Source organism: Falco cherrug, chromosome 5, assembly GCF_023634085.1.
Source record: "Falco cherrug isolate bFalChe1 chromosome 5, bFalChe1.pri, whole genome shotgun sequence".
NCBI classification, from domain to species: domain Eukaryota; kingdom Metazoa; phylum Chordata; class Aves; order Falconiformes; family Falconidae; genus Falco; species Falco cherrug.
In genome coordinates this window covers 59,507,034-59,526,518 of record NC_073701.1, presented here as the reverse complement: position 1 = coordinate 59,526,518, position 19,485 = coordinate 59,507,034, and the positions used below count along the sequence as shown (strand labels likewise).

The 19,485-nt window shown below is 36.9% G+C and overlaps 1 protein-coding gene across 7 annotated transcripts in view; it reads left to right on the top strand.

Moving 5' to 3' along the window:
- The window catches only part of CAPS2 (calcyphosine 2), a 33,372-nt gene that overhangs the window by 6,372 nt on the left and 7,515 nt on the right, over nt 1–19,485 (top strand). For 3 of the 7 annotated variants that reach the window (XM_027808527.2, XM_027808525.2, XM_027808531.2), the window contains 8 exons: nt 261–302; nt 4,997–5,119; nt 8,778–8,845; nt 11,122–11,241; nt 13,595–13,669; nt 14,560–14,655; nt 14,763–14,856; nt 17,009–17,124. In XM_027808527.2, coding sequence (XP_027664328.1) covers nt 261–302; nt 4,997–5,119; nt 8,778–8,845; nt 11,122–11,241; nt 13,595–13,669; nt 14,560–14,655; nt 14,763–14,856; nt 17,009–17,124 — 734 coding nt within the window. The other 4 variants (XM_055712572.1, XM_027808529.2, XM_027808533.2 and 1 more) reach the window with 4 other exon arrangements.

Below are 19,485 nucleotides of genomic sequence, written 5' to 3'. Positions count from 1 at the left end.
ACTAATCTTAAGTACTTTATAAGGAAAATCAGTAGTCCAGATGCTTAGATTCTGGTTTATAGTACAGTACAGCAGTGTTCAGGATCCATATCCCCTATAAAAATTTTAGGAATTAATTTAATTACTCAGTTATTACATTTTCCTGAATGCAGGAAAAGTTTTCCTTTGAACTCTTATAGCTGAATTAAATTTGTTCATTTTTAAATGTGACAGGTTTTTATTTGATCATGATACATGTTTAACTTCTCTTTTTCCTTCAGTTTAAACAGATGTCTAGAAAATCTTGTCAGAACAAAATAGAGGTAAAGTAGCTGTAAAATATACACTGACAAAATCAGCAATTCAGTAGTAGAGTACTTACTGCATTTTCAGACCATATAGTGTATGTTTTAATTTCTTTTGTGTGATAGAAACTAGCTTATTGGAGACTATTCTTAATCTGCTGTCATTCCGTTTAGTATTCTGAGTGTTTCAAATGTGAGAATTAAAGGGAAAATACCGAACTACTGCAAACAGTAATCTTCTGTTTGTAGTCCCTATATATTCAAGAGAATAGATATCCAGAACTTTTAAGTAATTTAGGAAGAATGCAACCTACATGATTATTTTCTGTCATAATCGCGCACCATATATAACAATGGTAAAAATCTTACTACTAGTAGTATGTTTTTATTTGATTAGGGTGCAGGAAATATCCTAACTTATCAATGTTATCCCTTTTTGGAAAAATTGGAAAATATAGTGTTTAAAAATCTAATATTTCAAAAATATTTAACTTACGTAAACCTAAGAAATATTTCAATGAATGCATTTAAAACAGAGGTGTAGCTAGATGGAAAAACAAATATTAATTTGCACGTAACCTATGCCCCTTGAAATGAATAATATGGCGACTTGTAGGGCAGGACTCCAAGTTGGCTGAAGCTCAAGGTGAATCTGCCAAGTTCATCATTTTCTTTGTTTCCCTAGATAACCAAATGGTTTCTCAACTTGAAAAAAACCCATTGCATTTAAATAAAACCTGAAATGGTTAAGTGTTGGGTTTTTGTGTTTTATTTTGTTTTTTAATAATGAGCTAGGAACACGCTGTTTCTCAGAATATCTGTGTGCCCAGCATAGGTATTTTTGTGTGTCTGAAGATGTAATTGTAAGCATTTAAGTACGGATGGGTGGTTTTCCTGTGTATTGCATTATAAACGTGCAGTGCAGACATACTTGAGTTGCTGTACTCTTTTGAGGTCTGGATGCCTATAATTTCACTACGCGCTTTACCATTTTTTTAAAACATAAAGTTCATACATATAATACTGTCTAGCTGCAGGAAGGCTAATGGAAGGTTGTATGACTTTCTCTGTTTCTCAGGGTCTTTCTCCCTTTCTTCTCTGCTTTCCTTTATCTCTTGTTGCTTCCTTTCTGCCTTCATTATGTCTTAAATGCTGAAGTGCTGAATATGCAGGAAAATCTTCCGTTCACTTACCCTCTTGCTCTCCCTCCCTCTCTCTCTCTTTTTGCCTGACTTTCCCCCCGCTTCCCTTTCCTGTGGAGAAGATTTTCAAGCAGTTCTAAAATATTTTAATGTGTTCCTCTGAGCGGCCTTTATTTCTGCATTGCTTGCTTCTGGGGCCCTGACTGAGCATTCCTTTAGCAAGATATATTCCAGCTTCTTCAACAGCAGACTATGTAAGTAAATCTTCCCCAAATAGGTCATTTATGTAAGAATAATTTAAATATAGTCTTACCATTCAGGAATTAACCAGTGAAGGGATGTGGATCCTCTTTTGAAAGAGAAAGCTGCTCTTTCGAGAAGATACATCTCTAGAGATTTTGAGAAATGGTTTTCTAGGACTGTTACACTGCTGTTGCAAGATGAGGTGTATCAAGCAGAGGTGCTAGATAAGGCTGTCTTAGTTTTGTTGGCATTGAAGGAATATTAAACATTGAAGGTGTTAGTTATTCAAGAAGAGAAAGAAGAATGGAGTCTTGGCCTTCTGTCATTGGCGCTGCTTCTACTGATCCAGCCTCTGTTGTGTTGAGCACTGAAATGGGCGTAAAGTTATGAAAGTACTTAGCCATTTCAGCTGGTGTTCTAGGGAAGGAAGTCCCAGTACTAGTACTCGTCTGCCATCCGAGAGTATTAGGTCTTCTGACTGAAAAAAATCCATCAGCTCATTTTCAGCCATGCAAAATCAAGTGTCAGAATTCCCATTTTAGTGATCTGTAACGTCATGTTATAGGACAGAACCACTAAATCTTGCCTTCTCTCTTTAAAAGTGATGTAAAACCATTTGGCTGTGTACTTTTTAAATTTAAAAATGGCAGAATATGAAGAATGCCATGAAAATTAAGCCTGAATAGGCAGTTATATTTGCATTTTTTTCTTAATGTGAAGCACACAGTCAAAAAGTTTCAGAAGTTACACTGGATGGGAATTATAAAAATGCTGTTCTCATGCAATAGGTTAACCACAGGCTTTTATATTGATTACTCGTGGGTTTAGAATTCTGTTTTGGAGCAGAAGACAATACCAGAAAATATCTGTCTGTATTGCCAACAGACAGATACCAACTAAAGTGTTGTCAGTATGAAGCAGATATGAAGCAAGAATATAAGCAGTATTCTCGGAGAATTGCAGAAAAGAAAAAAGACCACCTCCTGTGTCCAGAAGCTTCAATTAAGGTAGCTGGCAAAGAAGTAATTGCATTTTAAAATAACAGATTTATGTTGGCATTTCATTACAAAATTTGGAGAGGTTTGCGCCCGTGTGTAATTAATTTCTTCCATGTTCTTATTGTAAAGAGATAAAAACCTCTAATTTCAGCATCTATTGTGGAGTAGGAAATAAAATATAGGAAGCTTGTTTCAGTTGTTCCAGAGAGAGAAACTGAGCTGCTTGTGAGAATCTAAGTGTGCTTGTGTTCTCTAGTAAGAAATGTGGCATTTGCCCTCATAGTGCACCTCTAGCCTGAGCATGAAGATAGCGTGATTGATAGGGAAGAGTTTGCAGCCTAAGATGATGAAAGACAGTGGGAAGATTTTGATAAAATGTTTTCAGACAAAGAAATGCATTCAAGCTTTTTTTTTATTTTTTAAATATATTTTTTAAATTTTAAAATATTTTTAAATATAGAAGTATCTTAATGATTTATTGAATTATGACTGTATATAGGACTTAAAAAAGAAGCGAAAGATGTAATCTGTACCATAGAGAACTCTTAACGTAGAAAATGGAGAAGAATATGGGGTTAAAATAATGAGAGATATCTGTACATATGCTTTGATGTTGTGTAAAATCCAGTGCAGGTTACTGTAAGCCATATTCATTCTGCCAGGTTTCTGCTGTGTTTTTAAATTAATACTAAGATGCAAACAAGGGAAGACCAGTGGAGAGAAACTGGAAAACAAAGAGGTGAAAAGTCAACTTTCCTCTTGTTCTGGAAGAGATAGTGGGGAAGGGTGGTTGCACAGAGCGAGATACATCATTGTAGGTGTAAGGGAACAGGAAACAAAAGTAAGCAACAGCTGTGGGGACTGGTTGAATGCTAGACACTGCTGACCATTTAAGAATCCTAATGACAAGTTAAGTATGCAGATGTTGAGGGAACATACTGTGCTCATTGCTTTTCAGAGAAAAAAGTTTGTGATGAATAACAATGAGTTTACTGATTTTACTTACTTAATGTTCAGTAGAATGAAAAGAGAAAGTCTTACAGCCACACTTCAAGTGTTCAGATAAAACTTGGAGAACCTGCAAGAACCTATAGATAAACTTTCTATATACAGATAGAAAGTGAGCAAAAGAGTTGATTGAAAAAACTAGTTCTGTTATTTTGTTTAGTTTTATGTTTGGTGGCAGTTGCTATTTTGGGGAATTAGTTGTAGCATTACTTTTTTTTTTACTTTTTTTTTTTAATGATTCCGCTCTTAGGTACGTATTTGACACAGTCATTTCATCTGTTTTCCAATCAGTAACTCCTTTATATGCTGTACTGCGAGCCTATCAGAGGAGTATTTACAGGAACAGCCAAGTTAATCTGAAACTGAAGAAGTAGGTGGCAAGTGTATACTGGGACAGAAAAAGCAGGACTGACTTATTCTGGTGATTTTTGGGTTCCAGAAAGATACTTGCTAAGCACTAGAAGCCATGCGCATCAGTTCTTATGGCAGACTTCAATATAATGTCTAGCAGAACAATTTTCTATTAGCTATTGTTGCTACCTGACTAAATTAATCAAAGCCTTTTTAGATTTGAAGATACTTACTATTTTATCTGATTAGTGGAACTTGTAATAACTTTTCTTCTCTGAAAAGAAGCTGCTCCTAGAGGAGCATAGCTAACAAAACCTACTCTTGATTTCTTTCCCATGTTCCCCCCTTCTTGACTTCTGTAAACAGTCTCCTTTGTTGGTTTTCTTCATATCCTTCATGTAGGAAATACATGGATCTACAAGTCTGTTAGATCCACTTGAGCAGTATGCTTTGGCTTTTCCCTGTCCAGACTGTATTTAACTGTATTTTGATTGCTGGTCAAAAAGCAGCATCTCTGCAATGGTGAACTTTGAGCTATATGCGTAATGGCAAATTCGCCACTTTCTCTTGGCTGTTCTTGAGCAGAACAGAAAAAGATGAGCTCTTATCTTTTTCTGAGAGGTACTAACAGTCTGTGTTCTCAGATGTGCTGCTGATTTTTCACAAAGCTTGTAGAAACAAAGTATTCTTTTGATTTTAAAAATTTTATTTCAATATGGTTGAAAGATGGCAAGTATTCAAAAGATATAAGGAAGGACTAGAGAGCGAGATTTTTAAGTTCAGTTTCTGTAGAAAGCTAGGCTTAAAAAAATTCTTTACTTTTTCTAATTAGCATTAAGTGGAAGAAGTAGACAGTTAAATAAGAAAGAAAGAAAAATTTTTAAATTATTTGAGGAAAATGGGGGGGTTTATTTTGTTTTTCTTAAAATTAATTAAATTTGATTTATGAAAATAATTTATTTTTGTTTAGGGTACACAGCTTGAAGATGGACATAATGATCATCTTACAGCTCTTGATGAGAAAGCTTTACTGCAACAACGCTACACAAGCAAGCCCTATAATATGTGGCACAGTATAAGGAAGTCGGAAGCTGTAAGTAACTGGGCTGTTATTATGCTGTTAACTGTCTAGACTTGTAGGATGACTTCCTAGATGTTCAACAGAAGTTAGGTCCGTGGTGATTCGGTTTTAGTATGTAATTGCACCCATTGAAATCATGGTTTTAGTATGTAATTGCACCCATTGAAATCATGGTAGTTTAAACATTTGTTTCAATGAGAGCTAAGGTGAGCAATCCAGTGAGCATTTTTAGAAATCATATCTGCAGTACTTGTATCTTATGCAGTAAGGTATGTAAATGAGAATGTAAATTATGAATAATAAATACAAATGTACACATACGACTAAGATTAACTGAGTTGAGTGAAGCTGAGTATTGTGTTACGTTTCCCCTGGTCTGTAGCTTTTGCCAGAGCCTGTATACCATCATCCATGGATTCCATGATCCCATCAGCTCATTGATGTGTTTCTAGAGTAAACAGGCTGTTTTCCCTCATTAACTTCTGAAATGGAGTATGTGATGAGAACTGGCTTTGTAAGCTTATGAGCTCTGCTGATGGTATTAGATCGGGTCAACTGTAGCTTTGTTTGAGTCTTCAAGCTCCAAGGGTGGTGCTTCTACAGCATCTCTAGGCAGCACCTTCCCGTGATAGGCTACTCTCCTTGTGAAGAAGTTCTTCCTATTATCCATACCAAGCCTCCCAAGGCTCACTGTATAACCTTCACCTCCTGATGTACTGTTGGGCACTGTCAGAAAAGTTTGGTTCTGCCTTCTTTGTAACATCCTTTTTGTTGTAGGATGTTTTCAGCATGCCTCACAGCTGCTGCTTGTGCAAACACCCCAAGCTCCTTTAGCCTCTCCTTTCAGTTGCTTTGGCTCCAATCCTCTGTCGGATCCTTCCCAGGTTCCTCTCATCCCTATTGATCTTTGGAAGGAGGGAGCCCTGAAAACTGGAAACAAGTATAGCCTCACTGTGATGTGTAGAGGGGAGTTAGAACTTCTCTTATATGGACATACCCAATATGTTTCTTTAATTTCTTACATAGACACAATTTTTACTCTTTTTAGGACTGAACAATAGAAGTCTTGCCCATCTAAGGCTAAGCCTTGAATTTAGGATTATCTACAATAATGAAGAACCTTGAGATTTGATATCACATGATTTGCTATTTACATATGCAGAGTCGTGGCTGTCATAATTTGTTTTTGAAGGTATTGTTGAACAGTTAGCATTCTAACTTTCTCATGGAATACTAAGCCATGAGAAATTTTGTGATATTGTAGAAGTGCATAATACTTTTAATTTATTTTGCTTGCTTATCACTATGCACTCAATTTTACATCACTGCAAACATTTATTTGATTTCTAGTCTCATCAAAGGGAACGTGAATCTTGCACTACTGCGGCCACTATTCATTTTCATGATAATATCTTTTCAGAAAGTACCTTCTATTAAGAACTTGAGGAACCTCTTGTTATTGTTAGAATAAATTTTAAAATTATACTATAGGGTGAAGACATGGAAAAAAATTTGAAGTATCATTAGAGTAACTGCTTAATGTTAAATCAAATATGCTGAAAACACTGAGAAAGAGAGCAGTGCAGGACCACAAAATAACCGGTACACTGCAGCTGGCATGCTTTGAAAGGAAGTCAGCAGGTGTTTGAGCGAGCCCTTTTGTTACTGATTAGCACTCACGGTTGCACAGGCTGTCTGTCTCCTTCTAGGAGCATGTCTTAGGTTCTGTCAGCTTCAAGCTTCTGATAGTGGTCAGAATAGTAGGAAAAATCATAGTAACTGCATACATATTAATTCCATTGGGGGTACATTGCTTCAATTGCTGGCATTTGATTTTAAGATGCCTTAAAAATTTGCTTAAGCATACACAGTGTTAAAATTTCCTTTTACTGTAATTGTTAACAAAAAAATCTAATGTTACAGTAGCATTTCTCTTAATTTTTCTGTGGTTTGGGATGAAAGTCCCCTTATTCAAGCCAGATTGTAGCACATATGTAATTGCCAATAGATGCTATAGGTTTTTTTGGAAAAGATTGGTTTTCTATGAATAATTGTATCTTGTGAACAAGAGTTACTGCTTTTTAACCAGTGAGTGCTGCTGCAAGTTAAATGTTTGCCTCAGCAGTTTTGTAAATTCGTAGTACAGCTTTTGTCTAAGTTGAATGGAAGGTATTTCATGTTAAATTTAGTGACCTAGTATTCAATTGAATTTCAAGGCATAAGGTTTCTTTTTAAAAAAAATCAGGTTATTTTCAGCATGCTAGCTGGTTTCATGCTATAAGCCTGGGTCCATGCAATATGTTGTCTTTTAACAAACACTGATGTGTATTGTCACTTTGTCTTCCTTTACGTAATGCTTTTTAATATACCTGTTGCAACAGTTAATAGGCAAAGATTCAGTAACTTGGAATAAAGCACCATGTAGTTCTGATAGGTGCAAAAAATGAAATATGAAAGCAAACTAAAAGGCCCCTATCTCCTATAATTGAGAAATATTTAAGGCTTAAAATCCGTTCAGAGTAAACACCAACTGGTCTGGTGTTATATTATTTATTTGGTTTTTTTGGTTTGAAGTTTGTGGTTTGGTTGGGTTTTTTTTTTGACTAGTGGCAATCAGTATTTACTTGAATGTTGTGAATTATACCCATAACATCTCTGTGAAATTAAGGATTATCCCTTACAGTTACCTGCTGTCTGGGAACCAACTTTTGGTTCTTCTTCAGCAATGGGAAGGCCTGATCTGATCTATCAAGAATTTGGTTTGCACACAAGAATTGTGTGGAAAAAATAACCAATCAGAAAAATATCTTAATTCTTCAGTTTCGGAATTACCTACAAAGTTGTCAAAAAGGTTGCGTGAACTCCCTCAGTAACAATAATCTCTGTTTTCTCATATATATAACTAGTTATTTTTTTGGGGGGGAGGGGGGAATAAGGCAAATTTAAGTGCAGTGAAAAATTTCTGAAATCTGGAAGATAAAATGGAGAGAGGTGCTGGGGCTTGGTTGTTGCTGGCAGCCTACATGCTGTTCCGGGACATCCTCTTGTGTTTTGGTTTCTCTTTCTACGAAGCAAATGACGATCAATGCCTGAGCACTTTAGAGTGAATAGCACAAGGTTATGATTCAGTGTTACTCTAATAAAAATAATAATAATAGATCATGTTAAATCCCCTTCCCCCCTAGGATGATCTTTCTTGAAACATATTTCAGATTGGTCTGTCTCAGCAGAAAACTATTATGGCATGCAGCAAATAAAAAAAAGTCTTAAAAGATTTTTTTTTTTTGACTACATATTGCTGGCGGTAAAGTTTCATTCTCTGAACTGGAATCTGTGTCAGCCGTGAAACCTGGAATAGAGTGAGTTTCCTCGGGCTCTATTGTACTTAAAGAATTTATTGGAAACAATACAGAGATAATAAGGATGCTGTCTATCAATAGAAATACTAGAATTCTCATATTTATTGAATGCATAGACAATTTGAGTGTGTAGCAGTGAATATTATTTGTCTATCTGTTATGCAAATAGAATTCTACTAAAAAAGATGGGGAAAAAAGATTAATTGTGACATTGGTAAGAATGTAACCTCTGAATGCTGTCTTAAAGGGTAATTTATTATGTGAAGTGTCTGGTATATATTTAATTTGCTCTAGTCAGTTTTTCATTGCAGGAGGATGTTGCTGTAGAGAGAAGAAAACGGGCTGTAGTAGAACAAGTGATGGTTGATCAGTTATCTAGGTAAGTGAATTTATAATGTAAAATTTAGGTTATCCCTAAAGAATTCAGATCTGTGAGTGTGTGACTTTTCTTGCCTAAGAGGTGTTTTGATCATCTTGTTCCAAGTCTTATGCAGTCTTATGTAGGGCTATTATTTGCAAAAATTCTTTAAGTTTTTTTAATTTAATTTAAAAGATCAGTTTAAAGTCCTACGTGTAAGTTCATTTTTTTCCTGAGAATAATTTTTTATTTTATATTTGAACCTAATTTATGGGCTTTACAATAGCACTAGTTCTCAGAAATAACCTTCTTGCACCTCACTAAAATATATGGATGCCTGCTTTTATGAATTAAGCTTTTTCAGTATTTATTTTCTTTTCTAAGAAACTTAGCTTTATTAATATTGACACAACATCCCTCAGGCATAAAGCAGTATTGTACCAACGTTGGGCAGGTAGGAAAAAAGTGCACAATGATGAATCAAGTTGGTCAAGGCTGTACAGGAAGGCTCTCCTAACTTCACTGCTATCCCTTTAGCTCCAAGAAGGTTTTTCGTCTGTGTAGGAAAATCCCTTTATATGTTAAAGGGGGAAGAAAAGTAACTTGCAGGTAAAGATAAGTATAGTAAAACCATCTTTCTTTATTATTATTATTCCCATAAACTTGTTCTTATTTTTAAGCATCCTTTAATAATTCAAAGCTTTATCCAAGTTTACTGGTTATGGCAATGTAGAATGGTGCAAGCTAGTTTAAGGTAACATGAAACTATATTACACTTGTAAAAAAATTATCTGGTAGGTCTTGCAGTACGTTGTGTTCTTTGCTTAGTTTACAATCTCTGTAGTCATCTGTACTGATATTATAGCCCATCATACCTCAAGACTTTGAGGTTGGAATGTTGCACTTCACCATCTTATTTGTTTTCATTTGGACTGCAATTTAAATGACCTATATTATTTAGAAGTCTATTAATGCTTTTATGCTATTTAAAATCTGAGATATCAAGAAAGTTGCCTGAAGGAAACAGGATTGTCATGAAACACAATGTTAAATTCCAAGCATCACTGTAGCAGGATTAAAAATACGGAAGTGTTCAGAGCAGAAATCCCCAATTTTCTAAGAAATGCTTGTTCCATGTCATATCTACAAAGATACAGGTAAAGCACATGATTGCAGAGGTTATCTTAAAAATGTACTGGTTGTGTTGAAGTGTTTCTGTTCTAGTGATGTTGGATTAAACATACAGATTTGTTCATCTTGGATCATGGATGTTCATTCTGTGCTTAACCTGCTTCAGCTGCTTTGCCTTATTTTCTCCATTTATTCCTTCTCCTACTCAGAACCCTCATGTTGACAATGTCAAAACAATATTTAGTAGTGCTGCAGCTGCATCAGGGTGAACTTTAATTTAAAAAAATCTCTCTGTTTATGTTCCAAATATAACTGTGCTAGTACTGCCAAACAAATTGGTATCAGAGAACAGGATGCTAATTGGGGATTAGTTCAAAACTGTTGCATGAAAAAAATCTATTTTGATTTTTTTAATTATATTTTTTAGTAGAGCCAATCTTGCAGTTAAATCAGTGTAATTGATGTCTGCAAAGGTGCATCAGAGAGCAAGTTTATAAAACTATTAGCTGTGCAAAATTTTTTTCCCTCTGATCATGAACCATTTCAATAATGTAAAAAGAATCTAATTTATTTTTAAAGGGTCTCTTCTTTTGTTTACTTGTTGAACTGTTACAGAGAATATAAAAATTTTCAGAAACGGGTTCATCTATTTTTTTTCTGCTTGATGAGACTTTGGGGTCTTATGGGCTGTGTATACAGTGCTTTGGGAGAGGAATTGCCAGTCTTTTTGCTGGATGATGTCATTGGCCAGTATGACTAACTGCTGTCACTGATTTTTGAGGGAGCTGTGAATAAAGAATATCACTGATGGAATACTTACAGAAATAGTCAAAATGAGGAAAAAACACCTTTGTAATTCTAAGATTTGCCTTCTATATACATATATAAAATATACTTCAAATAATACATATATACATGTAAATTTAGAATATAGTAGTGCACTGCCAGAATATTATTGCATATATTTGATTTTGAGTAATAGACTTCAGAGTCTGTAAAAACAAACAGAAAAATAAGCCCACAGTTTCATGCAAGCTTAATGGGTAACCCCAAGATTTTATTGCTGTGTTATTCTTGGGTGTTTTCTTTCCTGAGGAAGAATTTGTAAGGTCTGAAATTCAAGCTTACTAATTTTCAGAGGGCTTCTCCCTGCTCTTTCTGATCAGAGCCATTATAAGTGACCCAGAGCAGTCCACACGTGATGATGCTTACAAGGAAGCTGAAGGAATTCTGGGACTTGGGAGAGCACCAATGCATTTTAGAAAAAGAATGCTCCATGAAACGAAGTAAGCTTTCTCTAGTGGTCTGGTTTTTTTGTTTGGTTTTTTGTTTTTTTTTTTTTTAGAAATAGATCTGCTGTGTTTGCCATTATTTGCAGCTCTGCAAAGTCTGTTTACCTTTCCAGATATTTTATTTCTGGCTTGGCTCCACTAGCTTCATGTGAAACCTTTTTTGTAGCCTCCCCATGCTTATAATTATGTGTAGTGGGACCTTTTTTTGTGGATCCTCTGGAAGAACATTCTTAAGCTTATATTGATATTGTTCATCATAGGGTCTTGCCAGCCTTTTCTGAGCTGTGGAATGCTTGTAATCTTGTCATATCCTTTTAGAGATTCCTATCCTGAGGTGCATAAAATTGCATAAATATGCATCTGTAAGTGCTAATGTAGATATTAATGATATAATCATACTTTTCTTTCATGTTTTGATTTCTGCGGCATTAATTAACCATATTGGTGTTTAAATGTCATTCCTGGCTGGTGAGCATTGAAATAGTGATACTAAGGGCTTGAGAAAAACTGAGAAAACACTGTGATCCATAAAATTAAGTGAATCTACAGGTCCAAATTCTTTTCTGCTGATCTTTCTCAATGTGCAGGCAAACATCTCGGCACATTTTAACATCCTGCTCTAAAGTCTTTCTCAACAAATATCATCTTTGTATTCTTAAAAAGGGGGACACACACACAAAAACAGTTTCAATCTGTTACACCTATCACATGGACAAATCTCCGTTTCTGGAACTAGTAATATAGAATCATAGAATGGTTTGTGTTGGAAGGGACCTTAAGGATCATTTAGTCCCAGCCTCGCTGCCATAGGCAGGGACACCTTCCACTAGGCCAGGCTGCTCAAAGCCCCATCCAGCCTGGCCTTGGACACTGCCAGGGATGGCATGTCCACAGCTTCTCTGGGCAACCTGTTCCACTGTCTTGCCACCCCCACAGTAAAGAATGTCTTCTTAATATTTACTCTAAATCTACCCTCTTTCAGCTTAAACCCATTCTCCCTTGTCCTCTCACTAATGCCCTTGTAAAAAGTCCCTCTCCAGCTTTCTTGTAGGCTCCCTTCAGGTACTAGAAGGCTGCTCTAAGGTCTCCCCGGAGCCTTCTCTTCTCCAGGCTGAACAACCCCAGTTCTCTCAGCCTGTCTTTATAGTTGGGGTGCCCTAGCCCTCTGGTCATCTTTGTGGATCTCCTTTGGACTTGCTCCCAGAGGTGCATGTCTGTCTTATGTTGGGGGCACCAGAGCTGAACGCAGGACTCCAGGTGGGGTCCCACGAGAGCAGAGTAGAGGGGTAGAATCAGCTTCCTCATCCTGTGGGCCACACTTATTTTGATTCAGCCCAGGATATGGTTGGCTTTCTGGGCTGGAAGCACATGTTGCCAGGCAATGCTGAGCTTCTCATCCACCAGCACCCCCAAGTTTTTCTCCTTGGGGCTGCTCTCAATCTGTGCTCCACCCATCCTGTATTTGTGGTTGGGATTGCCCCAAGCCACATGCAGGACCTTACACTTGCCTTTGTTGAGCTTCATTAGGTTCCCCTCTGCCCAGCTCTCCAGCCTGTCCAGTTCTGATACACCAGAATGGCAGCGCAGCCTTCTGGTGTATCAGCCACTGCTCCCAGTTTTGTATGCTCTGTCCCTTCAGCCAAAGGTCACTGATGAGCAAGTTGAACAGGACTGGACCCAGTACCGACCCCAGGGGCACACCGCTGGCTACAGGCCTGCAGCTGGACTCTGCCACTGATCACAACTCTGAGCTCTGCCCTTCAGCCAGTTCTCGATCCACCTCACTGTCCACACATCTCACCCACACTGACTGAGCCTACCTATGAGGATGTTGTGGAGACAGTGTCAAACACCTTGCTGAGGTCAAGGCAGACAACATCCACTGCTCTTCCCTGGTCGACCCAGCCAGTCACTCCATCAGAGAAGGCTATCAGGTCGGTCAGGCACCATTTTCCCCTTAGTGAATCAATGTTGACTGTTCCTGATAACCTTCTCTTCCTCCACATGCTTAAAGAAGTCCCAACGTGCGTGTTTTTGCAAGAAAACACATCGATTCATGGAAGGATAGTGAGTGGTAGAGGTTTAATTCTTTATATTAAGTTTATGTAAACAAACGATCTCATTCATATCTATGCCTTCTGTGAATTTACTCTCATATAATTACAGAACACATTTCACATTACAACTCTTGAGTTACTTTCTAATTCAACTACAAAGGTTCATCTCCTTAGCCAGTTGCCAAGGATACCGTATTTCACATTTTCTGCTGTTTTGAAACAGTTGATTTTTATGTAATGTTTTTCTGTGAGCATATAGGTATCATTAACATGCTGCATTATTTTCACAGAATAAGGACCAAATCAGGATTAACTGAAAACATGCTCTCTAACAAACTGCGCTTTGATAGTAGGATTATATCAAGGTAATCACAAATTTTGTGAAACCTTTCAACTCTATGAATTTATGAATTATATTCTTTACTCTATTGAACTAATTAATTGCACTGAAATTTCTGTTCCCTATGTTTAGAAAAAACTATGTGCTGTGTGGGTATATATATGCATACATGTATAATACAAATTTTGATGTGACTGATGGATAGCGGCTTTACAGTCCCTTTGTAGAACATTAAGATGCGTAAGTAATGTTACGTTACCATCGTACCTGTAGCTCTGGGCAGGATGGTTAGCACAGGGACTGTGTATAATAGTGCTCGTACCTGTTGCGCTTCAGCTGAATGAAAAAGTTGTTTTAGCCCTGTCTTACTATGTGGCAACTGCCATGGATGGAAAAGATGGGTTTGTGTCTCATTTGTAGCTCCTTATGTATTAAAGTTGTAGATTTAGGGCATCTTTGAAACTGTTCTGAATTGAGTAGTGGTGACATGACCATATTCTTAAACTCTGAAAGTGGTGCTTTTCTAAAGCAGTGAACTGTGTACTTGTTAGATGTAGCTGAGGGTTCAGCCATGTAGCTTCGTATATCATAGCTTCATATACCATAATGAATGCAGTAGTCCTGGTGTAAGTAATCCCTTAGTCGTTGAGTGAGAATTATGTTGGTATCCTAAAACACGAAGCCTTGAAATATATTTTTAACATTATGGAGAACGGAATATTGCATTAAAACATGTCCACATATAGAAGTTGAATTCCATGGTGGGTTAAGATAGCTCTTTCAAAGAAAAAGACTGTACAACATGCAACATTGGAAATAAAATGCATATTCCAGAATAAATGTGTTTTATGTTTGCATTGAATTGGATTTATATAGATGCAAAAACATAAAGGTGCTTTTCAATTTTCCTTTTAGAAATGGTCATGATGCTTGTAGAGAGTTGATTGGATTTTTTTTCACATGTGACAGATCCCTTACTGTGTACGAATTTCGGCAGTTTGGAAAAAATAGGTAGGATAAATTACTTTTTTTTAAAAAGGTTTTAGAAAACTTCTTGCAACTGTATCTAAGAAACTTAAATGTAATTGTTTTACTAGCACTTTTGAATTATTTCACAGAACAAATGCCTTGCCTTTCATTCAGAAGGGAATTTATCAACATGAACGTGGACAAAGGAAGGGGAAAGCTTATGACCTTAGTGACTTCTATATTGTAAGTGTTCTGCTGAATGTAAGGCAATTTTGTTGGTGGTTTGGAAGTAATATTATAGATACTTGAGTTGAAAATTGTGATCTAACTTTAAGAGAAAATAGGATAAGGGGTAATGGCCTTAAGCTGAAAGAGGGTAGACTTAGATTAGATATCACGAAGAAATTCTTTATTAGGAGACTGGAAAAACACTGGAACAAGTTTCCCAGAGAAGCTGTGGATGCCCCATCTCTGGAAGTGTTCCAGGCCAGGCTGGATGGGGCTTTGAGCAACCTGGTCTAGTGGAAGGTGTCCCTGCCCATGGCAGGGAGGTTGGAACCAGATGATCTTTAAGGTCCCTTCCGACCCAAACCAGTCTATGATTCTGTGATTCTTTCCCTCCAGTAACGTTTTCGAATGAAAAGATTTTCAGGAGTCTGGATTATTTTGCTGTCCCATGTTTTAGGTTCCGTTTTTGGCTTCAGATTAAGCTGTAGTTCCCGATATTCCCACGAGAGGGCACAAGACTGCAGACAGCGTAGACCTCTTTGTAGGCAAAATGAGCAACTCGGGAAGGAAAGTCCTGAAAATGAAGTAGAGCAAAGTAATTGATAAAAATTAATAATCTTTGCAAGGTCTGCTGACATTTTTGACGCGATAAAATGATAAAATGCATTTTTTTAAACATGAAACTAACATTTTAAACTAACCTGAAGTTTGAAAATGTGTACTACCAGCTTTTTAGAGAGCACTTTTGAAACAATGGTAAACTTCATCTACCAGATAATTTGGTGACTGACTACAAATCATACTGCATCTTCTGTACTTCTGTACTGAGTTAAGTGTTCCTGGTTTATAAATACTTGAGCAATTTTTCAAGTACAGAGTGTTTTCACTGAGTTCGTCATATCCTCCTGCAAATCTTGAGTTTAGAGCAAAAATGTGTTTGAATTTAAGTATTGAAACTAAAAGAGGACAACATTAGTTCTTAGTGTTTTGTCTAACCACCTGCCTAATTCTAACTGTTTATATGTGGCTATGATGTAAGAGTTTCCAAGATGAAATAGATTACTTTCTTTATGGTATGGAAATTGAAGCTATTTTTTAGAGGTTTGGGGGTTTTTTAATTATTATTATTGCCCTGTGTATCTTTGTAACCTGCAGATAGAAATGTGTTCTGAATAAAGATGCATCTTAAAGCCATTCAGAAAATGTACTGTTGCCAAGTTGGATAGCTCTTCAGAATAACATCATATCTGTGAATCTCCAGATCTGCAAACTGGGTTTCTGGGCTGACATTAAGATGTAAAAATCTCTCACAAAATCCAAATGTTTGAGACACTTGCACAATAACAGTGTCTCTGTCCCCTTCCTAATTTATGAGTTTTGGAGGCTTTATAACCCAAGCCTGCATGGATATTACAGTTAGAGCTGCTGCTTTTTTTGCTGCTTCTCAGCATCCTTTGGGTTTAGTTTGCTGCTTTTCTTTCTCTCCCCTTCCCTCTTCACCCAAACCAAAAAGCATCCTGAACTTTGCAGAATATATGAAGTGTTTTCTCTGTCCCCAACTTGAAGGGAAGGGTGGTTTGTAAGACTAGAAGAAACTATGCAGGGTAATAGAACTGTGTGCTACTAATAACATTTTTATTCAATATTTATTCGTGAAATTTGGCAATTTTAAAGAATAACTTTATAGTTAAACTTCACAGGAATGATTTGAACTTTGGGAAGGCTTACTTTTTAGTGGTTATCTCAAGTATGATTTTAGGTTATTGAAAATAACTGGAGGGTTTTTTCTGCTTTAAGAGAACTTTGCTGTCATGGAATCAATGTGGCACCTTCTGTGACTATTCTGTGGTCCAGTGAGTTTTGGATCCCATATGGATGAAGGGAGAAGAAAAATTGAAAAGTAGAGCCTGGCTGAGGGAACAACAATCTCTAGTCTTGTGTTTCTAAGCTGTAGATTAGGCAACAGTAGTCCCTCTTACTAGACAAACCTCTATGTAGAGGATAATGTGTCACCTTGGAGCCTGCAGCTGTTGTTACTTAGTACTAGAAAGTTAAGCAGGTTAACTGACCTTAGTTGCACTTTTCCATCACTTCATACCAAGGTTTTAAGAATGTATTTTATGAAATACATGACCTGTTTGTAAGTTGTTGTATGCTTTGCCAACAGGGAGCTAACCTAACTTTCCGAAGTATTGATCATAACCTTCCAGAAAGTGTTAAGCAGAACCCAGTTCTCACCCTTCGTGTGATAAGTATAGATGAAGCTGCTATGGATTTTCTAAAGTAAGTGCAGCTGTTTTTCAAACTACCTTTCCTTCCTTAAGCAAAAAAGTTTTTTTACTAAGAGCTTCTAATATCTTATACTGCTAAAAAAATAAATCTGTATTTAGGCTGTTGTTAGGAGACTTTAGTAATAGATGTTAGTGGATGTTCTGTAATTCATTAACTTTCTAGAATGTTGAGAGGTAATTTTAAAATAAATACATTATAAGTGCCTTGTTTGCTTTGTTTGAAGTCAGGTGTTTTTATATACAAGTCATATACTGAAACTTTTCTTATGTAATGGACTAAAATACTGCATTTGGGGAAAATCTGCTTTTTTGTGATCAGCATTATTATTATTGAATCTTTTGTGACAGTTATGTTAAAAGCTTGTATCAGTCATGATAACACAAGTATTTCAACATAGGCAGGGGAAGGACTGGGGGTTTCTCTCTCTGTTTTTTCTTCTTCATTCCTTTCATTCCCCTTCCTATCCCTTCATTCTTCCTTCTTCCATATATTGCCACATGTTGAAGACTTCAGGCAGTGGGACAGCATTTCTGCACTCTTTCAGAAAAAGGTTTTGGTAAATTATGTTGTTCCATAGTCTGAAAGATGGGAATTTCTTAGAAATTTTTTAGATGGTTAGGTAATTGGTTAATCTTTGAATATGTGTTATTTTTGAAGGTCATTCTCAATAGCTATGCAGAAGTAAACTGTCTAGGGAATAAAGCATCTTTCTCTGGCGTTTCTGGCTTTTATTGTGAGTATACTGGTTTCTTAGCACAAATAAAATCTTGGTATAAAATTTATCACCCTGCTGTGTTGCCTGAACACAGAAGTTACTTAAGTGTTGGAAATACAGTCAGAGTTTGATTACTCAAATTTTGGTGAGGAGTGTTTGTTGATATCAGATGTTGCAAGGCAGAAATTTTCATAAAATCACAGAATCATAGAAAGGGACCTCCAGAGGGTCTCTAGTCCAACCCTGCTGCTCAGAGCAGAGCTTGCTACAGCAGGCTTCTCAGGGCGGCTGCAGCCAGTTGAATTTTTAAATATCTCAAAATATGGAGACTCTGCAACCTCTGTGGGCAACCTATTCCAGTGTTCAGTCACACTCAGTACAAACATGTTTCCTGATGTTCAGAGGGAAGCTCCTTTGTTTCAGTTTATGCCCACTACCTCTTGTCCTGTCACTGGGCTCCGCCTAGCAGATCCTGTCTCGGTTATCTTTACTCCCTCCTGTCAGGTGTTTATACACACTGGTAAGATCCCTCAGGCTTTCTTTTCTCCAGGCTAAACAGTTCCAGCTCTCCCAGCTTTTCTTCATGTGTCAGATGCTTCAATCCCTTGACTGGGACCAGCAATAACACAATTTCAATTAAATATGTTTAGTATCTAAAGACTACTTTTGTTTAGCACAACTTAACCAACTATTATTTTTCTTTCTGCAAGTGTTTAGATGCATGAAGCTTGTTCTCAGTTATGGTAATATTCACTTTAAGGACCTTTTACACTGAAAGCTTTGCAAAGGAGCCATAGTGAGCTAACAGTACATAGAACAATAAATTCAAATGTAATTTGTTATAGAAATATATAGTTGTATGATGCTTAATGCTAGTGGTTCCCTTTCTGCAAGTTTTCCATGAAATAAAAGACAATATGTTTATTTTCAGATAGTTTATGTAAGGCATTTTACATCTCAGAAGCCTATCGTTCTGGTAAACAGCTTTTTGTTTCATTTGTTGCTAATCTTATACCTGTGAAATTTGGAATTGATCCAATGTTATCTCTGAAGGCTGCAGAAAGAAGACCTGCTCACTGGGTTATAATTTTGCATTTTTTTCTACCTGTGGTGGAACAGATTGTTTCTTTTTTATATTTGCTCTCTGTGTTCTTTCCATTAGTGACTAATTTTCAGATTGTGAAGTCTGTCTTTTTCTTCTGAATGGGTGTGTTATTGAACTCGGTACAATCTGGTGCAAAACTCTTGAACTGAGTCTTCCTACCTCCATTACGGTACTCACAGAGAATTCTGCTCAGGTACAGCCCGGAAGGTCTATTGCAGGTTTTCAATGGCAGCTATGCCCTGCTGTCACAAGCCATGAGTCTTGTTTTACATGTGTTTTGGAGAGAGTATGCTGTCCTCTGTGTAGGTGGTCGTTGGCTTTACGGTTTAGGTGGTTTGATATAGGCAAGCTTTTAGGGACTTCATAATGGGAAGGTACCCAAAGCTGAGACGAAAAGTCTTTAATAGGCAGCAGAGAGGTCTCAGAAAGCAGCAGGGGGAGTACTCTTCCATAACAAAGCACTGGCAAGCAAGCAGCTCAAAGTTGACCGTACTGCGTTTCTGTTTGCCCTCCTGTTCTGATAATTATGACT